This window comes from Miniopterus natalensis, chromosome X, assembly GCF_054644295.1.
Source record: "Miniopterus natalensis isolate mMinNat1 chromosome X, mMinNat1.hap1, whole genome shotgun sequence".
Taxonomy (NCBI): Eukaryota; Metazoa; Chordata; class Mammalia; order Chiroptera; family Miniopteridae; genus Miniopterus; species Miniopterus natalensis.
This window is the reverse complement of record NC_142103.1, coordinates 67,053,594-67,079,030: the sequence shown is the minus strand read 5'-3', so window position 1 is coordinate 67,079,030 and position 25,437 is coordinate 67,053,594. Positions and strand designations below refer to the sequence as shown.

Sequence of the window (25,437 nt, the reverse complement as noted above, 5' to 3'; positions counted from 1 at the left end):
AAGGAGTTTCTTGATTTTTGCCCTCCATTGTTAAACTGTCAATGGTTTCCCCTGCCTACAGGATAAAGTTCAGCTCCCTTGGCTTGGCATCTGAGGCCCTACCTACCTCTTCAGCCTGACTGAACTCCCACTGCTCCATGCCTCCCAGCCAAAGTCAGGCTGGTCACTTCTGTATTTCACTGAATCTGAGAAAGGTGATACACTACTAATGAAACTATGACAAGCCATTGACTGTGAACCTGACCTTTTGGTCTGAAATGCTACCTAGGGGCTTCCACCTACTCTTTGTCTATCCTTTTAAGGTCCAACACAATGCTGTCACCTCCTTCCTGAAGGTCTTTTTGATGATCTTGGCTAGAAGCCATATCTTCTTCCTCCAAACTTACACCACCTCGCCTCAAGTGTGTTATTTCCTGCTTGGTATTACAGAGGATTGTGAATACATCACAACTTCTCTAAGTGCCTTTGGGGCAAAGATTGTGTCTTATTTCTGTTTATATTTCCCCCGCCCATAAGCTTAGCAGTCTCCCCACAGGCAGGGGTCATGCTCATATTACACAAAGCAAATAGCATGTATGATGTTTTTATTCCAGCCTCCCCAACTTAGGACAAAGGTAGAGAAGAAAACAGAAGTTTTTAAGATTACATGTCAATTAGTTTAAGAAACCAGGTTCTGTAAACAGAACGTCACCAGAAAATAGAGAAAACTGAGTCATTATATGTGCTAGGCCTTCTGGAAATTGGCTGGAAGGGTTCTGTGAGTGTGAAGGGTTCTATGAGGGGGTTGGCCTTTCCACACCAGCTAATGGGGTTTCTGCCTAAACTCCAAGCACATAAAGGAGGCTCTCTTCTGTCCGATCTTTCCGATACCTCACTGTCAAGCAGCTAGATGTCCTACGTCAGTCAGAGTAGCCAAAGACCTGAAATAGCATCCCACAGGGGCAGACCATGGCATGCCATGAAGGATAACAGGACACTTGATAAAGTGAAATGTGTCCATGACAGAATGTTTTATGAAAAAACAATGCAGGCAGGCACTGCAGCTGGGCCTGAGAGAACTTGGAAGTATGTGAGGGGAACCAGGAATTGAGGGGGAGGGTTACAGATGCATAAGCTTTTTAGAAGTGTTTGCTCTAAACTCTATTTAAAATGTACACTTGCAGTCTCACCATATGTTTCTAACTTCTGTTTTCCCTCTAGGATATTTGCAATATGTGGCTCTTTGAACAGTCTGTGGCTTCTACTCTTGTACTGGTTTGCGTGGAAATAAATCTAGTTCTCCATCCTCAATTAGTAAAGGGGTTGTTTCTTCCCTAAAGCTTCCGTGATTATGTACAAGGGCAGTGGAATGATAAGGAACCCAGGAGAGAGGGGGAATGGGAGAACAGAAAACAGTAGAATACAAAGCTGCCTGCTAAAAGAAGTCCAAATCTGATCCTACAAAGGGAGAAATGTCTGCTTTTTTTGCCCCACTTGTGGTCATGGAAAGGCCAAGTGTGCTCCTATCTAACTGGGAGGAGGGACCTGAGCTCAGAATAAACTCACTTAAAGGAGGTTAGTTTATTGATCCATGGGGGAGAGCTATTGGTGGGGAAATGTGGTGAGAGGGCCCAGTCTCGGGGGCCTCACTTGACCCTCCGCAGGTGGTGGAAGCTCTGCACAGTTCTCTCCACGGCATCATCCATGGTGACCAGTGGCCGGTAGCCCAGGGCCTCTTTGGCTTTCTCGCAGCTGTAGTAGTGGAATGTGCCAGCCAGTGCAACCCGCATAGGTGTGAAAGTGGGCTGGAGTTGGATGACAGGACTGATCACTATCACCAGGAGGGACAGCAGGAGGGCCAGGTAGTAGGCCACCCAGTAGGGGATGTGGTACTTGGGGGCTTCATAATTGAGGCCTGTCAGGATGCGGGACAGGAACGTCCAGAAAGGGATAGGCTCATCGTTGGTGATGTGGAATGCCTGAAGAAAGAACAAGAAGTTAGAGACCGCTTCCCAGCTGGAGGGGTGAGCAGGCCATGCTCAAAACTTGGAGCTCAGAGCTCAGTCATAGCTGCTGGTTCAGCCCAGGATCAATGTTTTAGGAAACCAGTGGCCACTCCCTGTTCACCCACCCACCCCAGCTCCTTTGCAGGGCAGCTCAAAACTGATGCGGATATTAAGCCCATGCAGACCACAGTATTTCCATGGTCCTCTTATCCACAAGTATCACTGCTGGCAGACCTTTTGATTTACAGCTATGGGCAGCTTTGGATAGAGGGCAGGCAATGAAAGTTTCATTTGTGTGCCAGGATTTTAAGTGAAGTTTAGATTGCACTCAGGAAGTCATGCTTGTTAATTTAATTTAGTCATTGTGTTAAGCATAGTAACATTCATCTTCTTATCTTCAGGTACAACAAACGGGTCATATTATGTTTCTCAAATGTGCCGTGTTTGGTCTGAACTAAAAGCCATACATGCCCTGCCATTTTCCCACAGAAGAAGTACAGGAGAAAAAAATGAGGCCCAAATAGGGGGTTATTCAAAAAGCAGGAAGACAGAGCCCTCAGAATGAGAGGAAAGGATGAGGGGCCCACATGTGCTCTCCCATCTCTGGGTGAGCACTCACCTCCCCATGCCCACCCTGCCCACTGGGTACCAAATGCCAGGAGATTCAGATACATCTGCCCCTCAGGAGGGGTGAGAGTCATGAGCATGGCGGGGTGATGGGGGAAAAATGGAGACATCTAGAATGAGTGGGCAAAATGCTCTGTCCAATGTTCACGGGACCCTGACTGGAATAGCCACATCCATGGCAGGCAGGCAGGCTACGTTCATGGAGAACCAGGTCCTGAATCTCTGTTCAATCCCAGCTCACTCCTCTGTATTTCGGCTGCCCTGTGAGATGTGGTACTGCCTTGATGCCATACTCCTGACCATAGGGGCTCAACCTTGACCCAAAAGGATTCTAAAGCAGGCCTACCAGGATGCAGGATCACGGAGGGAATGTGCTAGTGAATCCAACCACACAGAGAAGCAATCTGAAGATGAGCAAACGTACAGGGGAGGATGTGGTGGGCCAGCCACTGCCAAGCTGGGAGAAACAGAAGCAGGTGCCTTACCTTTCCACCCAAGGCCGTATCTTGGGAGAGGTGCTCTGCAGCCAGAATGTGTCCGTGGACCACGTTCTCCACAAAGGTGAAGTCCACCAAGTTCTCCCCGTTTCTGTGGGCACACAGATATGGTTCCACTGGGCTGGGAGCACTTGGAGGCCTTGCACATGGACCCAGGGCTGCTCCCGAGTCTTAGCATTTAAGACTGGTACCTGGCTCTAGCCAGTTTTGCTCAATGGTTAGAGCATCAGCCTGTGGACTGAAGGGTCTTGGGTTCGATTCCAGGTCAAGGGCACATACCTGGGTTGCAGGCTTGATCCCCGGCCCCGTCAGGGCATGTGCAGGAGGCAACCAATTGATGTGTCTCTCTCACATTCATGTTTCTCTCTCTCTGTCTTTCTCCCTCCCTCCCTTCCACTCTCTCTGAAAATCAATGGAAAGAAATATCCTTGGGTGAGGATTAACAATAAATAAATAAATAAATAAATAAATAAATAAATAAATAATAAATAAATAAATAAATAAATAAATAAATAAATAAATAAATAAATAATAACAGACTGCTACCTGCACAACGGCTGCCACCAGCCTTGGCAATGCCAGCCCCTGGCATAAGTGGACATCTGTAACAGTTAAAGATGTGCAGGGGGATAGAGCTTCTGGGCCCTCAGGGGCAGTGTGATATTTAAGGGCCAACTAATATATCTGAAAGACTGGTGCTCTGCCTCCCCCATCCCAGCATGGCCAATACTGGTGTTATCTGCTCTGAGCTCCAATTTGGGCAGCAGCTCTTAACTCCTTCCAGGACACTCTGGGCTAAAGCCTTGCTTTGGCCTCATGTATTTCTACCATCTCTGTGTCATCCCTCAAAGCAGTAAGACAGGGCAACAGGGAGGCCAAGTGAGAGGCAGGGAGGCAAGGTAGCAAGAAAAAGTGGAAAAGACAGGAAGAAAAGGAAAAAAGGAAGGAAGGAAGAGTGAAGGTACTGGGGAAGACTGTCACCACCTGCACCTTCCTCAGGAAGGGATGTTAACGCCTCCACCTATCTTCCTTGATGCAAAGAGTCGGAGGCCTGGCCCCTGACCCTGGTTCAGTCTTTCCCCTCTGAGCCTGTTCCCTCAGTTTCCAAACAGCACACAAATATTGTCCCAGCCTGCCAGGGAGAGTATACTAGGTTGAATACTGTCCTCCCCAAATTCATGTTCCCTTAGAACTTGTGGATGTGTCCTTATTTGGAAATACGGTCTTTGCAGATGTAATCAAGGTTAGGTGAGGTCATACTGGAGTAAAGTGAGCCCTAAATCCAAAGGCTGCTGTCCTTACAAAACGAGGGAAATTTGGACACAGACACACAGAGAAAAGAAGGCCATGTGAAGATGGAGGCAGAGATTGGAGTGATGCATCTATAAGCTAAGAAATTGCAGGACTGCCAGCCACAACCACAAGCTGGGAGAGAGGCCTGGAAAAGATTTTCCCTCAGAATCTTCCATAGGAACCAAACCTGCCCACAGCTGGATTTCAGACTTCTGGCTTCCAGAACTTGGAGAGAATTCATTTCTATTGTTTCAAGCCCCCCAGTATAGGTCATCTGCTGTGTCAGCCTCGGGAATTGAATAGAGCGCAGTAGAGAAGGCCACATAAGAAGAGAGCTGAATGTGACTGATCCTTGTTACAGTGGGTTCAGGGGGTCTTGGAGAAGAGCAACCATAGGCTGACTTACCCAATCATGAACTTCATCTTGCCTTTTCTGGCTGCCTCGATGAGGATGGGGACCAGCTGGGGGTCCCTTGGGCCGAAAATGCCATGGGGGCGGATGGCTGTGGTTAAGAAATTCCTCTCAGGATCATTGGCACCCAGGACTTCCTGTAGGAGAGCAGGAGTGTGTCCATGGTGGGTGTGCTGCACTGGCTAAGCAGCACCTCCCACAGGGGACACAGAAGCCACCCACTGCCCTGGGCTGAAGACCTACATCAGTGACTGGTATAATTCTGGCTACTTCTCTACCCCATTCACTCTACCAACCAAATCGGAAAATGCAGGAGAGACAGCTAGGTGCAAACCAGTAAGATCAAACAGAAAGGCCTGGGTTTGGGTTTAAGACTAAAATGCACAAATGCAGCCAGGGGAAGGTAAGCCTTGGCAGCAGTTTGTGGAAAAGATCCGAGGGTTCTGGTGAGTCAGTTAGCCATGAGCCTCCCACAAGGCTGCTGCCACCACAGGGGCTCTTGCCTAAAGCTCTATGCACCAACTGCACATTTCCACCAGTCTTGGGCTGCTGCTCTGGTCAGTTTGGAGCACCACCTCCCAAGAGGGTACTCTGATGAACCCAAGTGTGCCATGAAGGAGGGACTGAGAAGGTGAAGGGTTTGGGAGAAACAGGGCAGCCAATACAGGTAAAGTCCTCAGAGCAGTGCCTAGCGCCTAGTAAGCACTCAAGAAGAGGCAGCCACCACTCCTGTCATCCACTGTCAGAGAGAAAAGCTGTGTTCTGTGTGGCTTAATGGACAAACTAGAACTTAAGGGCTTAAAGTACAGAGAAACAGATTTTGCCTCAAAAGTAACAAAACTTCCTGAATGATTTATGTTATTGGTAAAAATGGGGTCCATGACAGTGCCTATCCTGATAGGGCTGTGTGCTGATTAAATGAGATGGCCTACGCCAACTGTTTCAGTAAGTTGCATGCTTGATAAGTATCATTATCACCTCATCTAGGATTTCTATTCTATGGTGGCAAAATTTTTGTACATATTTGGGTCCCAGAAAGTTTAAGTTACTTGTTGACTGAGTTTATAACCACTGTAGCTGCCCAACAGTGAAGAATTGGTCTTACAACAGATTCCCAGAGCTGTCTCTCCTCTTCCCTCCAGGCCCCTAGTCCCTATGGCAATGTGGGAAATGACTAATTAAGCCTTCCAATGCCCTCTACCAAGGCTCACCTCTGTTATTAAAAAAAAAGTGAAGGGGTCCTAGATCAACATCCCATTCCATTTTTACGTTGGGAGGTCTGAAAGCCAACAGTGCATTACTGTGTGCCAACAGCAGCTGACATGAGGCTCCAGAAGGATTACTGATGGAGGAGTTTACAGGCTTTGCTTTTCCCCAGTTGAGAACAGAAAGTTAATACAAGTGACACACCGATAGTCTGAGCCATAGCTGCCACCTGCAGCTCCTGAACAGAAACAGTGGGAGTCTCAGGTGCCTTGCGTAAGTACATAGGGCCCAGTGGAAGCCTCAGTGCAATATGGGTCAAGTCCAAGCAGGCGGGAGCTCTGTGAGGCTCTCTGTGCTCCAAGGCGCAGGGTGGCGGAGACAGGGCTCCAACTTGCAAAAGGCTAGGTCTCCACTAGAAAGGGGATGACCTGTGTCTCTCTGAAGATGAGTTCTTCTGGGACCTTCTGAGCAAACAGGCAGCAGGCTCTCAGGCAGTACGGGGGACTCATGCCATTTTGGCATTAAACTCTGGTTTAGTGGCTGTGATGTGCTACAGACACCTGGAAGAGGTAAACTCACAGATACCCAGCTAAGGCAAGCTGTCTGTGGCTGATGAGCATTCGTGGCCTTCAGCTGAGGCTGTTCTCAGGGTAGTGCCCTCCCTGGACATTAATCCTGGAGCTAGCTGCTGTCAGGGTTCCTGGAGCCCAGGAGTCCGAAGGCTTGGTGCTTGTTACTCAACTGAGACTGCTGTTAAAAGCAGGTGCTCCCAGGAGAAGCCAGGTTGCCAAATAGAAAAGTACTTTTCCTTAAAATAAAGCAAGATCCTTCCACTGTTTAATTTTAAAAAGGGAGGGGAACAAGAGTGCCACTAGGAAGGTGTTTCAAATGAAAACTTACTCCTTGTGTGTTAAGCCCAAGTTCTGCCTGCACACTTTGGATCATCATAAATTGCCTGCTTTCTGATTTCTATAGCAACTGAGTAACTCTGCATAGTGTGAGTTCAAGTGCAGGCTTTGGAGCTAAACTGCCTTGGTCCAGCCACCTACCAGCTGCATGGCCTCAGGAAGGCTCTGAATCTCTGGGCAACAACTGTCTTTATCTGTAATCTGGTGATGATAATAGTGCTCATCTTAGGGGGTCATCATGAAGTTTAAATGAAGCAGGTCCTGTAAAAGACTCAGAGCAGTGTATGGCCACATTGTGCTATTTTGTTAAGATTTTTTTAAACTGAATTTCACCCACAAGTTTTACTTCCCAAGTTAGGTACTTAGGCCTCAGAATACTAACTTCATATGTTCACAAATATTTTTCTTTTTTTAATTCTGACCTGAGGATATTTTTCCATTGATTTTTTGAGAAAGTGGATGGGAGGGAGAAGAGAGGGAGGGATGGAGAGAGAAAGATAAAGAGAGAGAGATGTGAGAGGGACACAGGGATTGGTTGCCTCCTACACATGCCCTGACCAAGGCCAGGGATTGAGCCTGCAACTGAGGTACATGCCCTTGACCGGGAATCGAACCAGTGACCCTTTGGTCCACAGGCCGATGCTCTAATCACTGACCCAAACTGGCCAGGGCACAAATATTTTTCTCAAGACTCTAAGCCCTTCAGATGTTCATGGAACTTGCTTGTCACTCACTCAACCAATTCTCAGGTACGTACTCTCTCCTGTAAGATCTTTGTCTCCGTGTAGTAGTCAATGGGTTTCATGGCATAAGGGAGGTCCTCAGTTCCATTTTTGATGTCAACGCCCTCAAAGATGACACTAGCACTGCTGGTTAAAATGAGTTTCTGGCAGTGGAGAAAGGAAGATTAAAAAAATACAAGTCAGGAATGATCACTATATAAACACTCCAATGGTTGTGTTTGAAAGAGAATCAAGTGGTACTTGTTCCCAATCCTCACATGCAAGGCACCAAACAACTTATTTACTGCGATGCCTTCACTCTTCGGTCCTTCTTAAAATAATCCAAAGATCACCATCTTTTGCAGCTATGTGGATCCTGGACACATTATGGTATTACATTCTAAAACAGCAGATTTCACGTTTTTTTTCTCTCCTATCAAGCTGAGGAATAGAACAGACTTCCATTATTCATGGTATCTCACTATGGGAGTGATTGTCCATGGGGGAGGATAGCCCACAGCCTTTGAGGGAGATGTTTGTCTGAAAAAGACCCCTGGTGATTCTGATGCCAACCTTGGCATGTCAGCACACACAGGCATACACCCATGCCCACTTGAGAAATACTATTCAAAAGGAAGATGCTTTCTTATGAGGGTCCCCAGCTCCCAGCCCATTGGTTAAAGGAACCTCATCCATCACTGAACATCATTAGCTCGAATCATAACTTAACCACTTTTATTCAACACTGCCCTGGAGTCCTAGCCAGCATGGCAGGGTAAGACAAACAATGAAGTATAATAATTTGAAAAGAAGAAACAAAACTATCACCATTCACAGATACTGGAAATATGTACAGAGAAAACACGAAGAATATACAGAAAATATTAAAGTTAGAGCTCAGCAAAGTTGCTGAGTACAAAATCAATACACAAAAACTAACAGCGTCCCCATGCACTAGCAATTGAAAATGCAACATGAAAGATATTTCAATAAGCATAAATGAGGCATAGTGGGAAGCATTTCACAAAAGATGTGCAAAACCATTATGAAGTATAACTCTACTGAAAGGCATTAAAGAGAGAGATAAACAGATCATATGTATTTATGGATAGGAAGACTCAATACTGGAAAGCTGTCAATTCTCTCCCAAATGATCTTTAAGCTTGATGTAATTAAAATAACAATTCCAGCAGGCTCTATTAACTCAACAAGCTGATCCTAAAAAGTATATGGACGAACCCTGGCTGGTGCGGCTCAGTTGGTTGGAGTGTTGTCCTGTACACCGAAAGGTGGTAGGTTTGACTTCCAGTCAGGGCATGTATGGGAAGCAATCGATTGATGTTTCTCACATCAGTGTTTCTCTCTCTCCCTCTCTCTCTCCCTTGGTCTCTCTAAAATCAATAATAATAAAAAGTATATGGATGAGCAAAGGGCTAAGGATAACCAAGAAAATTCTGAAGAACATGTTTGGGGGTGACTTGTCCTACCAGACAGAGATTCATCCTTAGGCTCACTGAATTAAGGCAGAGGACAATGGCCTGGGCACAGACAGAGGCCAACAGAGAGGAAGAGAGAGCAGGGCACGAACCCATGCACAGCAGCAACATGTGAGGTGTGCCGAATGGGGCACTGATAGTGGGGAATGGATGGATGACACAAGAAATGGTGCTGAGCAAAAAAACATGTGGTCTCTACCTCAGACCATATATAAACAAATTCCTGGCAGATTACAGATTTAAATGTGCAAGTAATACTTAAAAGGTACAGCATAGGGAATACAGCCAATAGTATTCTAAAAATTAGGCGTGGTGCTGGATGGGTGCAGGATTTACTGGGATGATCACTTATTAAGTTATGTAATGTCTGGTCACTGGGATGCACACCTGAAATTAATATAATGATATATGTCAACTGTAATTGAAAATAAAAATGATTGGGAGGGGGGAAAAAGAAAAATGATTTTACAAAAAGAAAAAAAAAAAACCACATTAAACAATCTTTTGATCTCAGTGTTGTGAAATGTTCCCTAAACATAACACAAAAAATCCTCTCCTGCACTGTTACCTACTAAACTATTTCTGCCACTTCAGTGACTATATTGGAGCTACATATATCAAGATGGATAAATCTCAAGAATGTAACATTAAGGGGAAAAAGCAAGTTACAGGAATATCTATTCAATATATTGTTTTATAAAGTTTTCAGACATGCACTCCAATACCTTATATTGGCTGCACATGGAGAAAATAAATGATAAACCCAAATTCACAACAGTGGTTCCCTATGGGTGGGGAAGAACAGCAATGGCATTGAGTATGGGTATACACAGGGCTTCAATTCTACCAGTAATAGTGTTTCTCAAGTGCTGTAATGAGTACATGGCTACTATATCATTCTCGAATCTCTTTTGGGTGCCTGAGATATCCCACTTATACCAGCAGCAGTGTGCTTCGCTGCACTGTGTTATACAAGCACGGGCAGGTAAGGAACCTTGGCTTTGGCATTGGAGGGTCTGAATTAAAATCTCACTTTTTTCATTTACTAGCAGAGACAGCACTTAGTCCTCCAAATCTGCTTCCTCAACTGTTAAGTGACATTAGTAGTCCCTGGTTACCTAACGAGGAGCAAATCAGGTGAAAACTGCAGGGCAAAGTTTCTTGTCATTTGCCAGGTGTAAGAGGTCACTATTACTATAACTGATCCTTCCCAGGGCACAGAGCTTAGAAGACCTCCTGTTCTTACTGGGCCAGCTGATGGTGCTGGGGGGCTGGTGGACAGTATCGGGACTGTTGGGAGAGAACCCTCCTGGCTCACTTTAGTCTTTTTTCTCGTTTACACAGCATCTCTGGCATATGTCACTGTGACGGTGGGGTGCTTGGCTGACAGGGAGCTGTCTTGTCCAGTGGCTGGTATCCCATAAAGGTGATCCCGAGAACCAGGATTTACAACAATGCAACAAGCTATGACACGGTGGAAATTCATATCCACTTGGGTTTGTGTTTTAACAGGTTTCTACTGAGTAAAAGTGAATAGTTTTTCTTTGAAAATAAAAGCAAGGTCTGGCAAATAGTATGGCAGTTCCTTAAAAGGTTAAACAGAATTACTGTACGATTCAGGAATTCCACTTCTGGGTATTTACCCAAAAGAATCAATAGCAGAGACAGGAGCAGATATGTATATATCTATGTTCACAGCAGCATGATTCACAATAGTCAAAAGGTAGAATCAATCCAAGTGCCCATTGATGGGTGAATGTAGGAACAAAATGTGGTCTTATTTACAATGGAATGCTATTCAGCCTTAAAAAAGAAGGAAATTCTGACACATGCTACAAAACAGATGAACCTTGAAGACATTGGGCTAAGTGGAATAAGCCAGACACAAAAGGACAAACAGTGTATGATTTCACTTATATGAAGTCTCTAGAATGGTCAAAAACAGAGACAGAGAGTGGAAGAGCGGGTGCCAGGGGCTGGGGGAGGGGGAACAGGGAGCTGCTGTTTAATGGAGACAGATTTCAGTTTGGGAAGACGAAAAAGTTCAGGAGCTGGATGGCAAGGATGGTTGTAAACAATGCGAATGTACTTAGTGCTGCTGAACTGTATACTTAAAAATGGTTAAAATGGTAACTTTTATGTTATATATATTATCACAATAAAAATATAAATAATATCTACATTTTGTAGCTATTTAACCAAAGACTAATAAGCCTTAGGGTCCTCAGATGGTCTATTTCAATGCAGTTAGAATATTACAGCTCAAATTGGTCCAGATGCTCCAGGGCTTAATTTCTAGGATCTTCCCAACACTTTCCGAAGCAAGCCTGGCTAGGCCCAGGAGGAGAGCAAAAACCTTGGCCCCCAAACATTTAGAAATGTGTGACAGCACTCACTCCAGCCTTCCCCTTACCTGAACCCCAGCCTCTTTGCAAGTTTCAATGACATTCCTGGTGCCAATGTAATTCACTCTATAAAAGAGTTCCTTGTTGTTACTAGATGGCGGGGGTGATGCACAGTGGAAAACTGTGCTTACACCTTTCAGAGCTGGGTACAGGTCCTGGAAAAGCAAACAAAGACAAAACAAATCACTCCTGCCTTGCACAAGTAAACAGCCTCCTCACATTCCCATTCTCCAATCTGTGGCACATAGGTGTCTTGCCCTTTTGTAATTCTACAATTAACAAAGAAATACATTCTCATTGTAAAATATTCAAACAATACATAAGGACATGGGAAAAAAACAATGTTGTCCCTTTAATCACCCCCTCGCCATTAGCTGGTCCCTAATAAAAACTGGTTTGGGGCATCAGAAGCCTGTGGGATCCAGCTAGAGGCGACATCTGTGCCACTATGCCCCATGGGGTAGAGCACAATTCAGGACACCTGGGGGTAAAATTCCTGGGGAAGATGAGCTTATGGACACAAATTATGAATCATATGAAAGACAGTGTAAATGGCCAATACACAGGAGTATTTTTTTTTGTGAAACAAGACATAAAACAGCAACCTTAAAGGGACTGAAACAGGTATGTTTAATTTACTGCTAAGAGGAACCAGAGTGCCTCAGAGCAATGGCTGATTGCAGATCTGGGGCAGGAAATAGATGAGATGAGCCAGGAACATCTTGTCATACCAGAAAGCAAGAAAGCTAGCCAAGACTCCAGGGGTCCTGCTAAAAGGACTTAAAAGACAACTGATAGAGGCTCCCACTGGCCAAAGAAGGGACAATTTGATCACCAGTAAGAATACGAATTCCTTCTGCAAACTGGCACATAAAGGGAAAGAGTCAAGCATTTAATCTGCATAACGTACAAAGATTTGAAGTAAGAAACAAAGAGAGAATGACAGCATGTCACCATTTGGCAAAGCCTTAATTAAGTAATAAGATCTAGGAATGACCATCAATAGATGCTAACATCACCAAAAGAAAGACACCCATGAATTATGTGCCTTGATTCACTGATTATTAATATCGTGTTGCGATTCCCTCTAGTAGATATACAGACATATGATTTTTTTCTGAAACTATTAGAAAGTTGCAGACATCGTGCCACTTTGACTCTAAACACTTCACCCAGCATCTCCTAAGAACAAAACCATCCTCCAAAATAAGCACAAAACAATGATCATACACAGAAATGTAAGATAGAACACTCTTATCCAATAATTAGTCTATCCAAATTTCCCCAGTGGTCCCAATAATGTCCCTTATAGCCGTTTTCATATTTGCACCTAAGATCCAATCATGGATCGATCACACATTGTATTTCGTCCTTGTACCTCTTCCATCTTTTTGAATCTGGAACAATCTCACTATTTTTTTTTTTTTTCTGTCTTTTGGAACACTGCCACTTTTCAAGTCAGTTATTTTAGTGTGTCCCTCAATTTGGATTAGTCTGTTTCCTCATGATTAGATTCAGCCCTAATACTTTTGGCATGCTGACTTCGATCACTTGGTTAAGGTGATGGCTGCCAGATTCTGGCCATCAAAAGGTAACTTTCCCTTTCTGCAATTAAAAACTAATCTGTGGGGTGATCATTTGAGACTGTGTGAATAGCTTCCTCCCCAGCAACCTTCTACCAACTGATGTCAGCATTCAGTGATGATCTCATTTTCATTCCCAAACAGGGAGGACATGTGATTCTAAGCATTGCCGAACAGCAACACCAAAAAGTCTAACTATACCAAGTGCTGGCAAGGATGCGGAGCAATGGGGATACTATCACACTGCTGGTGGGGACAAAAAATTGACATAGCAGCTTTGTCGAGCAATTTGGCAACATCTAATAAAATCTGAAATATTAATACTCTTATGACGTGTGTAAAGCTTGAAAACATTATGTTCAGTGAAAGAAGCTAGTCATAAAAGGACAAACACTGTATGATTATGCTTGTATGAAATGTCCAGAATAGGCACATCCACAGACAGGAAAGGAGTGGCTGGGAGAGCAGGAGAGGAAAGGAGAATCAACTGCTAATGGGCCTGGGCTTTTCTTTTGGGGAGATGAAAATGTTCTGGAATTAGATAGTGGTGATGGCTGTACCAGTTTGTAAATATACTAACAGCCACTGAATTGTGAACTTTAAAAGTGTGAAATTTATGGAATGTGAATTATATCTGAATAAAAAAATTAAAAACCCCCACAACTGTACTTTTGGGTACATACTCTGGAGTAGCAGCTGGTACATTACAGTCCATGGGCAACTCTGTTTGTAAATAAAGTTGAATTGGCACACAGTCATGCCCATTCATTTATGTATTGGCCAGGCTGCTTTTGCACTACCATGGCAGAGTGGAGTATAGTGACGGAAATGACAGTTATTCATTCTGAATAGTAAAAATGTGGGTGTGTTAAATTCTTTCCTATAACTTAAATATTTTTCAAAATAAATATTTTTTTGAATCAACAAATTTGGCTGGCATCTGAGCAGGGGAAGTCCACTGGTTTCCATTTGGGGGTCTATGAGAGGTCAGTAAGGCTGGGTGGCCCATTACCTGCTGGCTACAGAGGTCGCCCAGAAAGAACTGCACCTGGGGGTTGTCGAAACCCTGCCGCATATCAAATACATTGACGGTGTAGCCTCTTGCCAGCAACTGCTCCACCATGTGCTGTCCCAGGAACCCAGAGCCTCCAATCACTGTGCACTTCTTGGCCTGCAGAAACAGAGGGATGGCAGGGGACACCGGTGTAATGAGAACTGGAACCTATAAAGAGCCTGAAGTCACAAGTCATGAGCCACTGTGATGGCAGGTCCATCTTTGTTTGTTTGAAACCCTTCTTGAGCCATGTTGGAAGTTTTATACAATTCTGGTATTCTATCCCCAGTGGCAACCTCATCTCCTGGGATCAGTAAGGAGGGAAGAGAGAGAGCAAATGAGACTGAGAAAGACTTTGGCTGTACTGGATGACCCAATATCTGCTGTGTGTGCAGTGAAAAGAAAAGGAGGTATCTCTGAAAGAACTTAAACTACTTAAGAACTTTCTTAAGTAGTTTAAGTTCTACTTATGATCAAAACTGGGAAATAAAACAAAAGTGGTATCTTCTTGCTTCTGATAGCTGATCCCTGGGCACTTATATGGCAGAACAAACAAGCAAAAACAAAACAGATTCCCACTCAGCTACAGGGTGCATTTAAAGCAACAGAAAGAGGAAAGCCCAGTCCCCACACTTGAGGAGAAAGTCAGGCCCTTTTTCTCCCCGACCGGACAGGGCTGAGCTGGGCGGTGTTGCGCTCATCATCTAACCCCTTCTCTCCTCAGTACATCCAAGACTGTTACAGTCTGATGGCATCTGCTGGTGGGGCTGCAGTGAGGATGGGTGAGCTGTTAGCCAGGCCCGGGGCTTTGCTTTCCCTTCTGAGCTCTGAGGTCAATGACTCTGGAAGACCTCTCTAGTCTTTACAGCTCAGCTTCTGCAACAGGTGCACTTTCTTGACTAATGTCCAGCTCTGGAAAATAATGGAAAAACAGAGCACCATGTGCAAGCACTTAAATATTCTCACTCCAGGGAGTCAATGCAAAACTGGCTGTTGCATGCTGATTATGCTGACTACAAGTGTCCCCAAAGAAGGACCTGTGATATCCTTCTTCCCTTGGGTCTTTCTAAAACCATATCTGGACTTCCTTGAGATGTCAAACCCCCATATTTATGAAGCTCATGTATAGGAAATCAAAGTTGGGGGTTAGAAACTAAATATCTTAAAGAAATTCTGTTCCTGATTAAAAACAAGCAAGCAAACAAACAAACTCCCCTACTTATTCCTTACATACCTATACAATTGAGATATGCAGGAGACTCAAGGGGTGCCAGGGCCCCTTCTACAGATACACTCCTGCCCTGGTGTTCCATCTGGAATGACATTTTACTGGAGTCCACCAGGCATCTGCAGATGGTTCTGGAGCTTTAATATCACTTGTCCAGGTCTCACTATGCCACTCCCACCAAATGATATTTTCAACCCATCTGGTCTACACTGTTTTGATTACTCCAATATACATGTAATCATATCATGCTCAAAAATTTGCATCTTGACTGAAATTTCTAAGATATACCCAGGGCATAGGCAAATGAAGTACACAAATCCCATTCAGTCCCATGTTTGGTAATCCCTTCTCATCCCCTCCTCCCAAGTTAGTTTTACAGGCAAGTTCAGTTTCTTTTCAAATAACTCCGAGCCTTCCTGCTTCCCACCTGATTTTTCTTAGTTTCTGTAGACTCCTGGGCCTAAAGAGGCACCAATGTCTTTAATCACATTTACAGTGCTATGCAGTTAGAGATCATGTGAAACAGCCACTTTTCATGGCCATGAAAGATGATGCAGGGGAAGTGAGCACAACAGACAAGAAATATGTATTAGAAGCAAGAATGAAACTCCAGACTGGAAACAGGTAACAAAACTCAAGAATGGGTTACTGAGGGGAGTTATAAAATCAACATCTTAGAGAGGTTTTTTTTTCTGATTCACTGTGATATATATCCTCAAACATTTTTGAAAAACATACGCAAATTCAGGTATATATCTTTTAAATTTACAGAAAGACAGACTAAATGTAATAAGGCAAATCAAGAAGTGACCAATTTTACATACAGGGGTGGGCAAAAGTAGCTTTACAGTTGTGAGTATGGTAAATAGTTTATTCTTATATTATTATTTATTAATTATTATATTACTTAATTGCATTACAACCATAAACCTACTTTTGCCAACCCCTGTATGTACCACATCTTCTTTACCCATCCGTCTATTGATGGCCACTTAGTTTGCTTCCATATCTTGGCTATTACAGATAAGGCTGGGTACAGCATAGGGAACAGAGTCAACAACACTGCAATAACTGTGCATGGTGCCAGGCGGGTACTTACTGGGTTAACACCCCACAAGTTGTATATACATCCAATAACCATGCTGTATATACGAAACCAATAGAATATTATAATTGGAAAAAAATCTAAAAAAGTGACCAATTTTTACTTTATCTATCTACTCATCTACATATCTATATCTATCTATCTACTGCTCCCAACTACTTTAGTGTAAATTTCTTTCACATTTCAAAAGATATTCCTATCCTAAAGTTATGTTATCTTGTTCTGGATCACAAAAGTGATTTAAGGATTTCCAATGTGTATTTCAAAAACAAAACTCTTGTTCCAAAGAGAGTTTTAAGAATAGGACAGAAATCCATCTAGACAACCTATTTTAATTGCAGTATGATATTGAGATATGAGAATGTCTAGGCCACTGGGTTTCTTCCAGCCTTTTTTCCTTTTTTTCAGAGATGTCTCACATAGAACATATAAATAAGTTAAGACTAAAGTGTTCTTTTGATTTTAGTAGTTTAAATGTATAACTTTTACTTACTATAATGTTAATCAATGAGAAGGAACAACCTTTGATACAACGTTGGAATCTAGGTATTTTTTTTGGTTGCTGAGTATCAGAAAAAACCTAATTTATACAAATAAAGAACTCCAGCTGGCACGTGGCTCGGTTGGTTTGTCTGAACACTAGAATCTCAGATTAACCTTCAATTATAGGGGCACAGAGAAGGCTTTACTCTGAGCTCTACACCCAAACCAGGGTGATGTGGTGGCCCACAGGACTCTCCTGGGGATTCTCCTTTATTAACATTTGATGTAAACACGTTTTACCTTGGCACAATTACATTTCTGAAGCATTAGCATTTATTAAAAGTGAATCGAAAAATCTCTGGGAGCCCTTGCCACTGCCCCGGTTGCCCCTGGGGAAGGCTTCTGCCTTTTCGACCAGAAGCCCAGTATAGCCTGCTGAAGGCAAAATGTGAAGGCGAAATGAGGCACTTAGCTGACAGCCAGCAGTTCCTGCCAGGCATGTGAGGCCACCTGGAACATACACTCCACGGGGTCCCCATGATTGGAGCTTTGGGAGTGAGCCCAGGGAAGACTAGCCACAGACCCCCCAGCCGGGCCCAGCCCAAACTACAGAATCGTGAACAAAGAAATGGGTGTTGTTTTAAACCACTATGTTCTGATATTCTTACACAGCAGTAACTGATACCTTAAATAAAGATAAATGTCTTATACAGAAAAACAATATTCAACATTAATTGATTTAATAAATGTACCAAATATAATGTTTAACCCACAACTAACTATCATTGGCTTGCTGGTACGTATGTGCTCTAATTTCCCCTTATCTGGTTTTGGCTAACCTTTTTTGTATCAGTACTCACTTTTGGAATGTCTTCTGTGAAATATGTCCCTGTGACCTGGTCTCTCATTGGCTCGCCAACTGCTTGTTCCATTTCAGCTCCAAATATGGTCCTGTTTGCGATCAACCCTTCTTTTCTTAAAGACATATTTAGAGACAGACATTTACTTTGCATGAACCAAAACATGTTTTAGCTTTCAGTATTTTGTGTGGATGCTATGCCCCTGTCAAGTTTTCACAAAGAGCTGAACTTTAAGTGTAGCTGTTGGCTGGAGCCCTCAGCTACCATTCCTGTGATATAGGCCACTTTCTTAGAGAAGGCCATAGCTGGGCCCACAACTCATGGTATACTTGGACTAGAGGCAGAATGGGAGGCCAGTTAAATAACCTCATTCATCAGTTTACAACAAAAACATCGTTGGCATTGCAGCTTTTCCCATGGCACTCATGTGCTTCAGTTACTCTCTATTTCTCTTGTGTTGATTCATTAGACTGGGGCAGCACAGTGGAAAAATGCACAGACCTGGGGAGCCCTGGGGTCCAGTCCTGGCCTTATCACAAACTGTAATCAAGTCATGTCTTTTTGCTGCAGCTCAGTTTTCCCATCAAAATGGACTAGGTGCTCATGGCCAAGATGCCAGGGCCTGGGATGCTGGGAGGAGGAAGAATGTAACAGGAGATGGACCTTTCCTTCTTGGTGAAATTAAAGCCACCCCGACTATGCGTAGAAGAACTGAGTGTTTGGGGCCATCAGAAATCTAGGGAGATGTAGTAAAGCATATCAGCTGATAAAGTCCCACAGTGATACTAAACAGAAGAGTTTATCATGGATCCCCAAACATCTGGAGACAGTGAAATCCATGACAAGGAAAACAGTCTAACTGCTCACAGAAGGCTAGATTCAGAGAACACTCTTTGGTGAGGAGGTAGCTGGCAGGCAGGCAGCCAGCACTGGGGCCTCAAAATCCATGATTGCTCTCATCCAATTCCACACCTCGAGTAACACACACAGGGTCACGGTCATGTGTCCCTGTAAGAACTGATTTGGTGGGTAGCTAAAATGGCCTTGAAACAGATGCTAGGATCCTCAATGTCTGATGGGGCCAGTTTGGGAAAATATATTTCTGAAAGTTATCAGGAAAATATATTTCAAAACTTCACTTTTTATAGACCTTTTCAGAATGTGTAAGTTGATCTGTAGTTCTATGCCTATCCCATCCCTCTTTATCCCATAATCCTCTTTGTGTTGGCAGGGGGCCCTGTCATTTGTCCACCCTAAACAGATATGTCTTTGACTCATTTGGCTCAACATGTATCAGCTGGTTAATGAGCATTTGGGCACTTGCACCAAGGCCTACCAGAATGTGCTAGGAGTTCTGTCTTGCTCACTGTGGTATCTCAGCATGAAGCACAGTGCCTGGCACAAAGTGGGCACTCACATATCCACTGGACCCATGAGTAGAGTGTGTACACGCCCTTGCAGACCCCCTCCTGCTTTCTACCACATACACACAGGCACTCAACTAAGACACAAGATCTTCATGGGGGCAAACAGATCTGTCATTTTTCTGTTGGTGCTACACTCACAAATACCCACTACTGGCTTCTCACTCAGTTACCCCAGAGACTTGGGGAAGCACAAGGAAATGACCTAACAGATGGCATTTGCAGTGATGTAGTCAAAGCCAAGGAATGCTTGGGGCCACCAGAAGCTGGAAGAGGCAAGAAGAACCCTCTCCTAGAGCCTCAAGAGGGGGCCCTGCTCACTCCTTGATTTCAGGACTCCAGCACTGGGAGGAAAGAAATGTCTGTTGTTTTAAGCCTCCCCCCTCCATGTGTGGTCATTTGCTGCAGCAGCCCCAGGAAATCCACACAAGTATTTTTCACAGTCCCGACATTTAAATAGCACAGTTGCCAAATCTATAGCCCACCTGCCCTACTAGAAAAGCAAGAAGGCTTAAAGCCTGTCTCCCCTTCATCTCTAGAGGAGGACCTGGGAGGGGAAAGAAGAAACCTGTCCTGCCCTCATGGATCCACACCATTCAAGCAAGGCTCATGAAATCCTCAGCAAACCAGCCTCTTGTGAAAACAAAAACAAAATCAAATCTATGTTGTATCAAATTATATACAAATTATTTTAAAGTTTGTAAACACTATGAGCTAGGTAAGAATTTTGGTGATACTTTAGTTGTGTCTAGGGGCTGGGGTACCCAAGACTATCCCGGGGAATGTGTCGGATCCCACTGGATACCCACCCAACCTAAATCTCCCACTTGATAAAATGCTTAGGTTAAAATGAACATCAATAGTTCTGATTGAACAGATGTTTCTCTGGAAAAAAAAAACAGACTTTACAGATGGCCAATGAACATATAGTCATTAAGGAAATGCCAATCAAAACCACCATGAGATACTACCTTGCACCCATTGGGATGGCTATTATCAACCCCACCCCCCACCAAAACAGAAAATAACATGCATTGATGAGAATGTGAAAACATTGGAACCCTCGTGCACTACTGGTGGGAATGTAAAATTGTGCAGCTGCTATGGGAAACAGTATGGAGGTTCCTCAAAAAATTAAAAATGGAATTTTCATATTATCCAGCAATTCCACCTCTGTGTACATACCCAAAAGAATTGAAACCAGAATCTTGAAGACATATGAGCACTCCTATGCTTACTGCAGCATTATTCACAATAGCCAAGATGGAAACAACCTAAACATCATTGACAGATAAGTAGGTGAAGAAAATGTGGTATACACATGATAGCATACTATGCAACCTAAGAACGAAGGTAATTCTACAGTATGCGACAGCATGGGCGAACTTGGAGGACATAATGCAAAGTGAATATGCCAGTCACAGAAAGACAAGTACTGGAGGATTTTACTTATATGAGGTATCTAAAATAGTCAAATTCATAGAACCAAAGAGTGGAATGCTGGTTACCAGGAGGAAATGGGGAGTTGCTAATCAATGGGCAGAAAGTCTCAGTTAAGCAAGATAAATAAGCTCTAGAGGTCCCTATAGCCAGCAATATCAAATTGTACATTTATATATTTGTTAAGGGGTTAGATCTCATGTTCAGTGTTCTTTCCACAATAAAACAAAAACTCAAAAAAGGAGAAATTCTGACTCATGCCACAACATGAACGAACCTTGAGGACATTATGTTAAGTGAAATGAGAACCTCTCGGGGACATCATGTTAAGTGAACAAACCAGACACAGAAGTACAAATACAGTATGATTCTACTTCTATGAGGTCCCTAGAGTAGTCACATTCATAGATACAGAAAGTAGAGTGGTGGGTACCAGGGGCTGGGGGAGGAGGGAATTGGGGAGTGACTGCTTAGTATGTATAGAGTTTCAGTTCTACAATATGAAAAGAGTTCTGGAGATGGATGGTGGTTTTGGCTGCACAACAATGTGAATCTACTTAATACCACTGACTGTACACTTGAAACTGGTTAAGAGGGTAAATTTTCAGTTCTATTTTACCACACATTCACTCAGAAGAACAGCTCTGAATGGGAAAATAAGACCCCGAAGAGCAACATTCTAGGAGCTGTGATTGTTAATGTTCATAAATCAGAAGCCCAAAGTCTTTCTCCTTTAAAATGGTACGTCTCTGAATTCATTAAAAACCAGTATTTATGTCCTCTTATATACATTGGGACAAAGTCTTAGGCTGAAAAAAATCTAGGAAAAGAGAGCAACCTACTGGTGAAACCCAAGTGACTCACTCAATGTCTGGGCAAGAGGAGCAGGGCTGCTGACAGGATTCAATGAAGAGGGGAGCTAGTGAACCCGATTTCCTCCTTTCTGTTGGGGAAAGTTCCACACTATCGAGTCCTAGAGAGAAAAGGAAGGGATAGTCTTGTCCATTTCAAACCAGATAGAGAAAGATGAGTGTTCCCTCCTTGTCCTTTCACAGACCTGCGGTATCTGTATGTTTCTGTCAGTCATTTGTCTCTCTGCTTGCCTGTTTACTTTTATTTATTTTAAAATATATCTTTATTGATTTCAGAGAGAGAAAAGGAGAGGGGGAGAGAGAGATAGAAACATCAATGATGAGAGTCATTGATCAAGCCCACAACCCGGGCATGTGCCGTGACTGGGAATCAAACCCTGATCGCTTGGATCCTAGGTCGACGCTCAACCGCTGAGCCACGCCCGGCCGGGCTGCCTGTTTACTTTTAGAACACAGAAAGGCCCTGGCTTTGAATTTGTGGTGGCTACTGAGAAACCCATGAGCATGCCCGTGAGCTTTAGTGTATTCTGTTCCCTTTCTGCTCCGTGGTGAATTCCTCCTTATCCTTCAAGGCCTAGCTTAACTGTCACCTCCGTGAAACCCCTTCCCCCCCTCCCCAAGAAAGGTTAGCTGCTTCCTTAGCACCTGTGTCTGCTCCCATTTTATCATTTTGCACACTGGTTTATACTTTTTCCCTTACATTTGTTTTGGCCCACTAGGGTATGAGGCCCTGGAGGGCCAGCAAAGAGCCTGGAATGGAGTCTGGGTTGAGCTGCGCTGCTGTGGCTAGTCTAAGAGACCTCATCTGTACAGCAGCAATCTCTCCTGCTGACGTTGGAGCTGCTGTTTGGCCCAAACAAACCCCAGGGGGAAAAGGGAGCTGCAGCGTGTAAAAGGGCACTGAGGTGTGTCAGCTCACTTGTTCCTACATTTCCTCACTGATAAGACACCACATGCTGGCCACTGCATAAGACAAGGAGCCTACCACCTAGTGTGAGCTCCCTCCCTCTCTCTCTAGTGTGAGAGACTGACCTAGGAGAGCACTGCAGAAGTGCCTTTGAGCTCTGCTGAGGGTAAATCCAGAGCAGGGAGCCTGGCCCAGAAGGCAACCCGAGCTGAGCTCTCAAGGCTCCAGAGAAGTGAGTCAAACAGACAGGGTGGGTGTCCTAAGAGACATGGTCGAGGTTAAGAATGACGAAGTGATGGCATAGAGCCAGCATGTCTAGCAACTATGACACAAGTTGTATCACAGGGAGTATGAAGCAATAATGGGAGCAAAGTCCTGGCTGGGTGGCTCAGTTGGTTGGAGCATTGTCCTGTACACCAAAAAGGTTGAAGGTTTGATTCCCAGTCAGGACACATAACTAGGCTGCGAGTTCAGTCCCTAGTTAGGGGGTATATGGGAGGAAACAGATCGATGTTTCTCTCTGATATTGATGTTTTTTTCTCTCTCTCTCCCTCCCTCTCTCTCTAAAAAAAAAAAATCAATTAAAAACATATCCTTGGGTGAGGGTTATAAAAAAATAATAATAAAAAGATTGGGAGCAAAGTTCAGAGCATGCAAGGGCTGTTTATCAAACTAAGGAGTTATCCGAGGAGGAGATGGGGTAGCCCCTAGAAGTTGTAAGCAGGGGTACATGTTAAGATTAGAAAGATCACTCTGGCTGCAGTGTAGAGAAGGGATTTAGCCAAGTCTAAGGCTCCTGGCAACCCAGGTGGGTAGAATGACAAGAGAAATCAGAGAAAAGAATATTGCCTGAAAACCGGCTAAATGGCAGGCCCTTTTACATGAGTATATTATACTAATAAGATCCAAAAAGCATCCAGTTAGGGAGACAGTACTGGTCTCATTCAACAGATGAGAAACTGAGGGTCAGAGAGGTGAAGCAACTTGCCGAAAGTCATAGAGCTGGTACATAGTCAAGGCAGAAATTGCAGTTGTTCCTTCTACTCTGCCAAGCTGCCATGTACAGAGTGACTAGGAAGTAGGGTGTGGAGGGACACAAAGTAAAGAGAGACTAGCAGGGGCAAAACTGGACAGGAGGCTGAGTCTGGATATCACTCTGTACTCATGGAAACCACTGAAGGTTTAAAAGCATGGAGGTGACCTGCCAGAGCTGTTCACTGGGAAGATTAACCTGGTAGAACAGAGTGGACTAAATAGGTAAGAAGTAGGAAACGGGGATTACTTACCAGATTTTCAAACAAGATTTATTGAGCACCTAATATGTTCCCCTCACTGTTTCAGGTACTGGTGTGCCAGCAGCGAACAAAACAAAGATTCCTGCCCTCAAAAAGCTAACCTTCTGCTGGATGGGCAACAAAGAACAAGATAAATAAGTAAAATATACGGTAGGTTAGAAGGTAATAAGCACTATAGGGAAAAAGTAGAGCAAGGTGCAGGGCTTGGGTGTGCTGGGGCTGCAGTGCTAAATAGGGTGCTTAGGGTGGGCTCACTGAGAAGGTAACAGTGAAGCAAAGACCAGGAGGGGGGAAAGAAGTGGACTAAGCAGGCAGAAGGGACAGCTTTAGCAAAAGTTCTAAGGTAGGAGTATGCCTGTGCTTTTGGGGCCCAGCAAAGAAGACAGTGTCCTAGGGCTTGAGGGGCGGGGGAGAGGAAGGGGCATGTCATGCCAGGCCTTGCAGACCAAGGTAAGAACTTGAGCTTGGACTAGTTGGGAGGCTGCTGCTGAAGGCCCACATTGGGAGTGGAGCAGCAGAGTGGAAGAGAAGAAAAGAATGGCATTAAGGGGGTGAACTTAGAGGCTGATTAATGTGGAGGTGACATAAAAAAAATCATATATCACCGAAAGGCCTGGGCCTGGTTCATGCTCAAAGGGGAAGAGGACAAAGGGCAGAAGATCCCTGAACACTTTCATTTAAGGAATGCTAATAAACCTCAGGACTTTCTCAGTCTGAGAAACTTATGCTCTGTGCCCTGCCTCCCTAAATACTTTCCCAATGTCCAGAGGGGAAGCAGGTAAGGGCCGAGAGCCATGTAGAGCTCTCGACACCGGGCTGGTTGAGGAGGGCGGACCCTGGACTTCCAGCTCCAATGCTGCAGCTCCGTTTCGGCCCAAACCCTTGCATATGTCCCCTTATACTTCTTCAGGCATGCCTCACACTTCCAAAACTCTGCGACTTTACTCATGAGAGTGTATTGGCCTGGAATGCTCCTCCCTATCCGCCTTTGAGTGTTTGGGTGTCAAAAAGAGTGTATTGTGATGACCTATCCCTCTCATGCTCACTCATGTCTCCCTTCAAAGTCCGTTCCCAGGCCGCCAGCCACCTTCCTGGGCTGCTTTTAGCCAGAGAAGAACTCGAGTGATTCTCTCTTGGAACCTGGTCTGGGTGGGTGGGTGGGGGGATGCTCTCAAAGGGACACCTTCAAAGAAAGCCTCAGCTGGATTCGGCTTCTAAGTCCCAGAAGTCCGAACCTGTGCGACAATGCTCGGCATGTCCCTTCCCTTCTTTGGGTCTCAGTTTCCCCGTGAGTAGTCTGCACTCCAACAAGTAAGGTTCTCTAACCCGTCTGCGGCCCTCTGACCCTAACGCAGTCTTAGGCCAGACTATAAAGCCCCGAGCGGACCGCCCCACCCAGCCCCTTGCCTTCCTGCCCAGTCGCCAACACAAGGAAGCCTCCAAGGGAGAGTTCGCGACCCTTACCCGTCCGCAGACGTCCCTCTCTCCAGTTTCAGTGCCCACACCCTATTCTGGCAGCCCGCGTGAGTTGAGGATTGGCAGAGGTTCCTTTAAGACCTCGTCTGACTTGGCTTCGTGCAGGCTCAGCCAATCTAAGCTCGCGGCGCGATTCTGCCCAATCAGGTCTGGGCTACG

General features: G+C 44.4%; 1 protein-coding gene across 3 annotated transcripts; it reads right to left on the bottom strand.

The window, feature by feature from the left end:
* Positions 1-567: 567 nt before the first annotated feature.
* On the bottom strand, positions 568-25,349 carry NSDHL (NAD(P) dependent 3-beta-hydroxysteroid dehydrogenase NSDHL). Of its 3 annotated transcripts, XM_016214090.2 has the most exons (8): positions 25,267-25,348; positions 17,865-17,979; positions 14,147-14,305; positions 11,560-11,706; positions 7,686-7,814; positions 4,809-4,951; positions 3,098-3,200; positions 568-1,958 (listed from the first exon to the last, which is right to left on the bottom strand). In XM_016214090.2, exons 2-8 carry the CDS (start codon positions 17,934-17,936, stop codon positions 1,626-1,628), a joined length of 1,086 nt encoding a protein of 361 aa, XP_016069576.2. In that variant the 5' UTR covers positions 17,937-17,979; positions 25,267-25,348; the 3' UTR covers positions 568-1,625. The 3 variants fall into 3 exon arrangements, with proteins under 3 accessions (XP_016069576.2, XP_016069577.2, XP_087669544.1); XM_016214091.2 differs by lacking the exon at positions 7,686-7,814 and having other exon boundaries at positions 25,267-25,349; XM_087813418.1 differs by lacking the exon at positions 25,267-25,348 and having other exon boundaries at positions 17,865-17,990.
* Between the last annotated feature and the right edge of the window lie 88 nt (positions 25,350-25,437).

Coding starts and splice junctions, on each gene's coding strand:
- NSDHL (XM_087813418.1), bottom strand. CDS start 17,990: ATGTCTTTAAGAAAAGAAGGGTTGATCGCAAACAGGACCATATTTGGA. Junction 11,707..14,146: donor GCGACCTCTGTAGCCAGCAG/GTAATGGGCCAC, acceptor TTGCTTTTCCAG/GACCTGTACCCAGCTCTGAA. Junction 4,952..7,685: donor CAAAGATCTTACAGGAGAGA/GTACGTACCTGA, acceptor GCTCTCCTACAG/GAAGTCCTGGGTGCCAATGA.